Source organism: Populus euphratica, unplaced genomic scaffold (assembly GCF_000495115.2).
Source record: "Populus euphratica unplaced genomic scaffold, PopEup_1.0 scaffold1896.1, whole genome shotgun sequence".
Classification (NCBI taxonomy): domain Eukaryota; kingdom Viridiplantae; phylum Streptophyta; class Magnoliopsida; order Malpighiales; family Salicaceae; genus Populus; species Populus euphratica.
The window spans coordinates 23,245-33,964 of NW_011501737.1; the positions used below are offsets into that span (position 1 = coordinate 23,245).

A 10,720-nucleotide genomic window follows, 5' to 3' on the forward strand; every position below is an offset into this window, starting at 1 on the left:
AAAATAATATCCATCACATACAACTCAACAGAATATTATGATTTTATATTTTATTTGTGTTAATCATTTTATAGCTATAATTAATTTAATTTTTTTTTTTTTGTATTTACTATGGTGTTTGCGTTTATTATGCCTTCTGTTATATTAAATATCAAATAGGATGCATGAATGAGGAGTAGTATATTGTGTTAATTATGAGGGTGTGACGAAAGAATAAATTGTAAGTAAAGATTTAATCGTAGACGTAAGGCTATCATGCAGAAGTTGTGTTGAATTTCCATGCAGAAATTAGTGGCACAAAATTTTAGATAGAATCCCATATATATATATATATATATATATAAAAACTTTGTTAAAATTTTATTAAATTGAGGATATTTACCAATATAATATGATAAATCATTAGTATTATTTCCATCTTTTTCTTATTGTTATTTTCAGATTACTATATCTTTAGATCTCTACAGAAAGATCCATATGAACATATTGCAGAAGTATGAATCCTAACGAAAAAAGACTCACCAAGTTCATAAGCCTTAGCAGCCACTTTAGCAGCAATCTCTGCTGAGATCTTTCTGGTGTTTTTGAATGGAGGGTAGATAAGTCCCTTGTCAAAGTTCTCCTGGGTCACCTGAGTAGCCAAAGCTTCCGCTGTACCAGAGAAACCAGCAGATAAGTGCAATCACTCGCCAATGAACACTCAAGGATAAATTCTTCCTGATATTCATCTACCTAAACATCCTGACCTAGAGAATTAGAAGGAGAGAAATTTTTTTCCAAATTGTATAACAGATGCCAAAGAAACATTTCTGATGATTAGTATGAGAATTCAAGGAGGCATATTTGATAAGTTGAGCTAACTACATCAAGCTTGTGGATAGTTTTTCACAAAACAAAATCCTAAAGTTAAGAATATAACGTTTTGACAAGGGAAGGCTCATGGATTTACCAGTACTGTTACTTCTCTAAGCTCTACTTATGTTATGCCCTTGTCATTCTTCCCAAAATGTTCGCAAATAAGATTAATCTAATGTTCGCAAATAAGAATAATGAGATTAAATTTCAAAAACATGATGTGATCAATCCAAAATAATATATATATATATATATATATGAGCTTGTTATTTTTTTTTAGATTAACGTGGGTGTCCGGGCCAGCTTGCGCGTACCACGACTAATCCCACGGGCCCTGAAGTTAACGACTATGTAAGCCTCCAGTGGCCATCATATGAGCAACCAAGGACTCGAATCTGAGACCACAGAGGGAGCAAACCCCTTGATCCCAAGTTCTTACCACTTGGTCACCACCTAGATGGTTTATATGAGCTTGTTATTTCATGTGATGGCAAGTAGGACATAAAAATTTGCGATATTGGTAACATTTAAATTTTTAATTCACTTACAGGCAGCCAGCAACATTTCATCATGTGAACGGATGGCTCCGGACATTATTAGACCCAGACCAAATCCAGGGAAAATGTATGCATTGTTTGCCTGAATGGAAGCAAAAATGAAAAACCAAAATCAACCACTCATTTGTCAAATAAGTAAAACTAAAAGGATACCAAGTTCTTCAGACTACCTACCTGACCAGGCACAAAGGTTTTACCCTCATATTCAACAGGAGTAAATGGGCTTCCACTAGCAAAAATAACTCGCCCCTGAAAAGTAACAAGGGGCGAGTTATTAGTCATAATGGTTAAACAGCCAATTGTATGAATGGAGGACAATACATCAAGCAAGAACCATAAGAAAAGGCTTTCCTAGGGAGAGAAGCCTTTGATAATGATAATGATGATTTCTTATTGATTGCATTTTGGCTGTTCATATTACCTGACTGCATGTATAAGCTTCTTCAGCGGTACATTCAGATTGTGAAGTCGGGTTGGAAAGAGAAAGAATTATAGGTTTCTGCACGCAGTCATATAAAATACGGTTACTTAGAGCAGCATGCTCTCCAACACAATCTAGATGAGCAGATAAAAATTTACCACATTGAAGGAAGCCATGGCTTCAACCACTTCTTTAGTAAATGTTCTTCCTACTCCTGATGTTCCAATCAACATTGTTGGTTTGATGTCCTGATGACATAAGGCACTAAAAAAAAGATTTAAGACACCTTTGCTTACGAGATGGGGGGAGAAAGCTCAGATGAACAGAAACAGAGAGGGAGAGTTATAAATTAACAGCGTCTAGAAGTGTCTTCATGAGTTCATGCGCATGTGCCCAGGGCTTCTTGAAATGTTGGAGTGATTCCTTGCGGGAAGTAACAATCAATCCCTGCAAGGGAATTTGTTTGAACATTTAACAGAGAAATAAAACGCAAAGAAGGAACAGTCTATGCCCAACAGCTAGAAGTATATAGGTTTGCACTGCCTTTGAGTCTACAAGCCAAATCTTCTTGCGAGTCTCTTCCATTGGCATATTTGTCTGCATAAAGAATCAGGTATAATTTATAATTGTCCTATAGCCATTTGACATCTAATGCAGTCAGTAATCATATACATGGGCAAATTGTGAAAAAAAAAAGAAAAAAAAACGGAAGATGCTAGCAGACCTGTTTGGACATCTCAAGAGCTATGAGTTCTGCAATTCCAGTGCCAGCCTGTAATCAGACAACATAGAAAATAAAGAGCAAGGTAAGGAGAAGGGCAAGATGAGTGCAATACTAAAGGAATTACGCATATTTTGTCATAATTGAAGGCAAGGAATTTATCCTTTTCCTTGTCAACTCACTTTGTTACATACAGATTTCCAGTGTTATTTCAAAGTTCATTGGAACACAGAAAGAGGATCATGCAGTACCGCCCAGTATCAACTCACCTCTCCGGCACCGAGAAATAAGAATGTGTGGTCAGCTAAAGTCCCACCAACTACCCTTAGTGCTGCAACGAGCCCTGCAAGGACCACAGATGCTGTACCCTGAAATAAAGTGATTAGATATTAGAGTCTTTTCCATCCCAATTGTTCAAATAATCACAAACAAATAGAATTACCTGAATATCGTCATTGAAAACAAGATGAGTTGTGCTATATTTTGCAAGCAAATCAAAAGCATTGTGGTTCGCAAAGTCTTCAAACTGCAAAGTTCAATAAGCAGGTTTCAAGAAAAATTGAAATGCATATACAATAATAGATATAGGCATAAACAAGTTTTTTTTTAAAAAAAAAAACCCATCAAGAGTCATTGATGTCAATGCCTAAGGTCAACTACCTGAATGAGGACTTTCTCACCATATGTCTGCTTGACTGCAGACATGAATTCATGAACCAGTTCAGCATATTCCTGGAAAAAAGGAAGAGTAATCCCACTTCAATGCAACAGAAAATTATGTAAATCTGTAAATGAACCTCATATGCATAAAGGAAGACTAGCCAAGTCAAGTGAAAATATTAAGTACCTGTCCAGTTGCCCTTCTTTGCCTGAGCCATATGTAGTACTCATCGTTTAACAAATTCTCATTGTGTGTCCCCACATCAATGGTTACAGGCAAGCACTACCCAATTTCAATTGTTTCAATATAACTAAAAGGGAAACTATAACAAAAAACCTAAAACTAAAGGCAATAGTTGTTAGCTTACATCAATTGTCACATTATCTACAACACGCACATCATAACCAATAAAGAAAATTCATCTAGAACTACAACACCTATAGTCTGTCTTAATGAATGATGACACCAAACCGATGTCCTATGGCTACATTTGGTAATTGAGATAATTGCACTATTACATTAGGACACCAACGTTTTTAAGATATTCAACTAAGTACTTTTGTCCACCTTCCGTCAATTCTTCTATTATTTGATGGCATGTCATTTTCCATTAAATCACTATTGGCACTCCCAACTTTTATTTTATGTTCAATCAAGTACTTTATTCAATGCTTTATTTTCTAACGTGGGTTTTTTTTACTAAAAGTACCCTCTAAAATAAGATTATTTCTAATAAATGAAAATATTTTATATTAAAATAAATGCTTTAAAAATTAAAATAAATCCTTTTAAGACCTAAGACTCTTTTCATCAAATAGCAAGTCATCTACATAAAAACTAAAAACTATTTTATAATTAATTAAAACTAACAAATAAATTATGATACAATTAAAATATTTATTATTTTAATCATATAAATGAAAATCTTGTGATTGCAACATAAATGGAAACAATCATCGGGTTTTTCATTTTTTATAGAAGTAATTGATTTGCACAATCAAAAAGTTTGAGCACCAATACAAAATAAAAATAAAAAGTTCACTTAGCTGATTGAGGAAAATTAAAAGTTGATGTAACAACATTGAAATTTTCCTTTGGTAAATGCCAAAGTACATGCCAACAAAAACAATGCAATTAACATACTTGATTGAAAATTTTGAAGAAGTCGATGTGCTCAAAAAGAAAAATTTTCATGTACTCTATTAAGAAAAGGTGTAGAATTGGTGTATTAATAGTGCAATTATCCCTTTTGTAATTAAGACATTCAAGAAAATGCAAATTGCTGGAAAGGCTAGATAGAGGTGCCAGATCCAGTTTCAAGCTAGATTTCAATGGAATGAGAGTAGATATTGCTGGAAAAGATAACTGCATCATGCAAATTTGTGGGGCATTAAAATGGAAAAGGGAGGTGAAAAGAAAAGGGAATTGGAAAAGAAAAAAAGCACTCATCTAATATTAGTTCAGCTGAAAAGTGGTTTTCCTTAGGAGTGTGATTAGAGAGAGCATTATTAGGTTTAAGATGAAATGTATTTTCCCTTTTTCCAATGAATTTTTTATTTTGGGATCTTTAATATTAGTATTTTAAGACTACATGTCCATATTTAAGCATTCTAAAGTTTGTCATCTTAATTTCTTTTTTTTTTTATAATAAAAAAAGTTCTTTTTCAAAAAAACAAAAAAGACTGAAAACCATAAAAAATAAAAATTATTCTATTTATGTTCAGTTTTGCCTTTAATTTGGTTTGTTTGAAATAAAACAAATAAACAAATGCATGCTCTTAATTCGGGATAGTCGTAGGTTGAGTTGGAGTTCGATTTTACTCCATCCAACTACCCATCCAACTACAATCCAAAGTATCTAAATCCATCATGTGACTTCATCTTCAATTTAGTCAAATTAGTTATTTGAAGAACTTTATGCACTCGATGGGTACCAATTAGGTACCCAATTTGACCTTTTTTATTTTTTTAATCAAATTTTTAAAAATAAAATCTAAACTTGAATAAGAGAGAGTTATATTTCCATCCATCCATCCATGAATCACGAAACTATAAATAGAGTATACTTTAAAGCTATGCATTAAATCATAAAAATCATTCATAAACAATAAGATAAAAACCCACAATATATTGAAAAATAAAAATTAAGACTCCACAAGATTAAAAAATAGTAAGGTTGAGTCGATGAACCATTTACCCACCTCCACGTATGACTCCAGTTAAACTCGATAAATTTTATCTGCCTTGTAATCAAATTAGATTAGAATTCGATTAAAAAAATCAAAAGATAATTGATACATGAGCCCTAAAGAGAAATTATCATATAATAGTTTGCACCTTTAGCCATAGATAACAATAGATATTATCAACTCAGTTGTCTACTATATTTATACCCTATCAATTATTCACAAGTGATCACAAGGTTTATATATATATATATATATATATATTAGGTGATGTAAATCTTGTGATTATGTGGTAACAAATCTTAAAAAAGTGTGACATAATTAAAATATATCTTAAGACACTAGCATTATTGAAATAAAAACCTCCACCCTATAAATATTAATTCACGAATGAAAAATATAAGGAAACATCACAAAAATAGTAATTTTTTATAAGTTAATTTAAGTTGTTAGAGAAGTAAAGAATGTGAAAATCTCTTTCACACAAGTTGAATAAATTTGATAGCAATAGATAGTATTATCAAGTCCTAATATTTGTTTATAAAGAGTATTTAAACTCTTGAAAATAAAACTCAACACTAATTGGTCAAACATGTACTTAATTTAAATAAAACATAAACTAATTAAAGTAAAGTTTAAAAATAATGAAATAAACAAAACAACAGCCTAAAACTACTTTTCATCTTTTGCTGCATATGATGGTAATAAAATACCCAAGATAAATAATTGTTGGAAAATCCTTGTTGAACAATTAATTTTTGACCAATTAATTCTTCTTATTTGATATGGAATCTTTATAAAATACATAACCTAAAGGATGCGACATGAGTTCTTGATTGCACTAAAGATTCCTTGTAGTGAATGGAATTCACAATTTTTAAGGAAAAAAATATCTTTTTTATTTTTATAATTTGCTGATAAATTTTAGACCCAATTTTAAACATGTTGTTCTCTCTCGTCCATATGAATTAATGGGCCTATCTTATATCATTAGAAAGATACATAATTTCTAACCCAATCAGAATAATATCCAAAATAATATGACCCATATTAGACAAAGGTTCAATTTGATAGATTTGACATGATTCGTTCAATAAATATGACCCTTTGAAATAATCCCTTACTGAAATTGAATTTCCTAGAATTTTAACCCCATGTATAGTAGCATGTCTAAAAATATTTGTAAAAATTTAAGCTTGATCTAACAATCAAATTGAAAGTAATGCTTGATAATGTAAAACTAGATAATAGAAAATTTTACGCTAAAATCCAAATATGACCTTGCTTGGATTGTATCATTCTCTTTCTCTTTAAGATGATTCATTCTTGAACCACCACCAATAGTTATAATGGGCAATTATTTAGTCTTTTTTTGAAGCCTTTAAAGCTCTTTTCTTGCACGCACTTACCACTAACAACATTGTATAAAAACAATAGCAGATGATAATTTAGATGTGCATGTCTTACCATTTCCTTACATATTTTTGCATGGTAACCGTGGCCTTACATGTTGTATTACCATTGCAACTTCACTTTTCTTTTTCAATTTTAATTGGTCTTTATAAACCTATCTAGGTAATAATGATGCAAATATGCATGTTCTTATATTTTTCTTAAAAGAATACCTATTTTTAAATCAATTATACTTGGTTTTCCTATCACATTACAAGGATCTTCCTAATAAGATATGACTTGCATGCATTGGAATCACATTACACAGAACTTTGTCAATATCCTTCTCAATTGAAAACTAAACTAAGACCTGCCAATTCACTTTTATCTTATTACAATCATTCAACAATTGCAACCTATAAGGTTTATTATGTTTAATAATACATAAGTTTAGCTTACTAACAAAGGTAATACTAGTTATATTAACAAAACTTTCACGATTTATAACTAAACTATACACCTTGTTTTGTATATGTAAACACATATGGAAGATGCTCTCCCTCAAGTTGAAAGTTCCACCTTGACCTCAACTAACATTATTTTAGCTTTGATTCCTCTTGAATTGATCTTTATTATCCATAAACACCAAGTCATAGTCATCATCATTTATATTTGTGTTTTCATCCATAAAATTAATAAAGTTAGTTTTAACATTTTGTGCAGCCCTATAAATAGGGTTTCCTCACCAATTAGCCCCTATTCTTAATCCATTCATCCCACTATTTTATTGTCTTATCAAAGCCATCTCATCTTTCAGGTATTTCATCATCTTAGTCAGAAACTTAAGTTGTTAAGCGAAAAATTGCATTTTGAAAAGATTTATCTACTTTCAGTGTTGTGAACTCATGATTTTCAGATATCTTAAGATCTGTAAAAATTGATTACTAGCAAGAAAAATATATCCTCATAACACACATGTTTCACACAATTTCAGGCTTTTCACTCAGTTATTCTCATTACGTCTTTTACCTCTTGGCTTACCTTCTTGCAATTGTTTCGAAAGTGAAAATCAATGAATCATAGTCACTGGTTATTGTAACACAATCCAAATATATATAAAGTAACTCAAGAATAATTAAGACAATGAAAACAAGAAAAAAAAACTACAATTATAATTTTACGAGTAGCAAAGCAAATTCGTATGAAATATAGACAATACGAAGACTCAAAATAAAATAGAAGAATTAAATTAATGAAAATTTTTATTTGACTCCTAAAAAGACAAATGTAACAAAAATAAATTGAATAGGTTGAAATAAATATTAGTAAACACATTTTTGTAACTTGACGCAAATTTGATACGTTATGCAATTTTAAACACCATCATTGAAACCCAAACCAAATGATATTGGAACAACCTTAAATTTTATATGCAGTACCCTTGTACTTAATAAACAACAAATCTTAATTTATAAATCAATCTATTATGCCTAGCTATTGAAAACCTGTATATGATCAATTTGTGGTGGAATTTAACTCAGAATCAAAGCCCTAATCCAACGATATAAGAAGGAGTCCAAATTTAATATATAATGCAATTTCACCCCAAATAACTACCACATTAAATTTTAAGTGAATTCAATATGATTTGATTTGATTTCTCTATTGTTTATGTGTTCATGACAGAATTGAAACTAACTTGAATAACTTTTATTCTTTTTCATAAAAGAATGGTGTAAATAATAAATTAAGAATTCTAACTCATATTTTATAGGTTAACCTAATCGAGTAAAGTTTTTTTTTCCTTTTTTATAATTTATTTTCTTTCAATGTCATCATTCGTCATTTAGGTTGATTAAGAATTAAGATTTATAATTTACTCTAATTTGGTTTCTATGATATTATTCTAGTCTTATGACCCGAGTTAAGTATTTGGTGAGTTAAATTGGGTTCAAGTTTTTTTTTTAATTATTCTTTTCAATTTTATTCTTCAATATTGAATTGATTAGGAAATGAGTTTCATAATTTATCTTGATTTATTTTTTTTATTAAGTTATCTCAGTCTCATAATTCAGGTTTGGTAGGTTAACCCGGGTTGAAACAATTTTTTTTTTTAAATTTCATTATTCAACATTAAGTTGATTGAAAATTGAGCATTAATATGTTTTTTTTTTCTTTCTATGAGATTTTTATAATCTCATGGCCCGGGTTGTGAATTTTATATGTTAATCTGAGTTGATCCAATATGTTGTTATCTCAATATTTTTTTACAAAAATTTCATTTTAAATTTTTTTAAACTCAAACTATGTTTTTTTATCCTTTCTGGTTGTCTAGGTTTTCTTTGAACTTATCAAGATAACCGAGACACATCAGATCAATCTCTAAAGGGTTTAATTTTTTTTTTCTTTCTCGAAAATATGTTATTAATGGTCATTTTTTAAAAAAATAAATTGATATGATCTGAAGCATAATACGGGTAATGATTAGTACTTAAAATTGCATTTTTATCATGGTTTTATATCATCATTTTGCAGTTGAAGTATCAATAACTCCTTAACCAAAGCATGTTTTATAATAATATATCTAATAATATAAGATACCTTTAATTTATGGTAAATGTTCATTTTAAATGCAGGCCTATCAAATAAATGAAAGGATTGATTGATGACTTTAAGAACTTAAATTGCAAACGCAAAGAGATGGCCAAACTTAGAAAAGAGATGTCGGTGCAATCCAAACCGGAACACTGTTCGGTAAATGGGTCATATCTGGAGCTATATATCTCAGATTTAGGTCCAATTTATATGGATGGAAAGGTAAGACATAGGCCTACAACTTTCATATGGAGCCCAAGATCTAAAAAGGCCATTATCAAGTCCAAATTGTAGCAACAACAAAGAAGCCCGAATCTGTCTTCCAGCCCGAGCACTGTTCGGTATTTTGGCCATATCTGGAGTTCTAGAAGTCCAAATGAGCTGAAGTTTTTACACAAGAAAGCTGAGACAATTGCCTACAACTTTCATGTTTGCAACTGGCTCCAATTTTGACGTTATCAATGACGTTTTGGGCAGACAAGAGAAGATAAAGATTGTCACCAAGTCAAAAGTTGGCCACCCACTTATCAATTAGTCATCAAATCAATAGTTCCCATTTTTGGCCTATAAAAGGAGGCATTTGCCATGCATTTAGGCATCTTGGTGTTCAGATCAAGATCATGCTCTTCCTTTCTCTCTTTGTATTTTTTATGCTTTGTTTTCATTAATATTAAGTTTATGCCTTTCATTTCCTTTCCTTTACTTAGTTAACTTTTATGTTCTTATTTTGTTTATCTATTTTGCTTTCTTTCATTATGTCTAGCTAAGTTAATTATGTCAAGGTGAAAAGGTTACACTAATGGTGTAAGAATAAGTATAATGTAAACTTAATATGGACTTTAATGTTTGATACTAACATGTTTTATATTTGTTATCTTGTTCACTCTTTAATACTTTGCTTGTTAAATAACTAATCTTGATTTATGTTGTATAACACTTGGTACAACAAATGCTTGGCACTTTCATAGCCCATAATGTATGGTATAACCGACACCTGAGCTATGAAAGGAACTTGATTTATTGTTAACATAAGTTATAATCATGAATGCTTGACGAGATTTACAAGTATTAGCATTAATTGAATAAGATGACTGAAGACATCAACCTTTCAGTCGTGTCAGGTAAATAATCTAGTTTCTACTATTAAGGTTTCTTCACAAAAGATAATTCTATCCATAACCATTGAAATAGATGAAACTAGTAGTATAAGGTAATTCAATTATCCCAAAGAGGTTAGAAGGCAATTTCATCATTCTAGATTTTAAAAATTAGGAAAAAAAGTGTCTTTAGATAATGATTTCTGATAAAAGAGCATGTGAGCAAAGACTCCCA

General features: G+C 30.6%; 1 protein-coding gene across 1 annotated transcript; it reads right to left on the minus strand.

The window, feature by feature from the left end:
• Window positions 1-508: 508 nt before the first annotated feature.
• On the minus strand, window positions 509-3,597 carry LOC105118352 (NADP-dependent malic enzyme-like; the record flags this gene model as incomplete). The annotated part of the gene is made up of 13 exons (XM_011016275.1): window positions 3,583-3,597; window positions 3,402-3,497; window positions 3,215-3,286; window positions 2,997-3,080; window positions 2,824-2,922; window positions 2,558-2,605; window positions 2,377-2,430; window positions 2,182-2,280; window positions 1,992-2,081; window positions 1,834-1,911; window positions 1,587-1,661; window positions 1,404-1,494; window positions 509-651 (listed from the first exon to the last, which is right to left on the minus strand). Coding segments are annotated over exons 3-13 (906 nt in total), but the record flags the coding sequence as incomplete, so codon positions are not given.
• Between the last annotated feature and the right edge of the window lie 7,123 nt (window positions 3,598-10,720).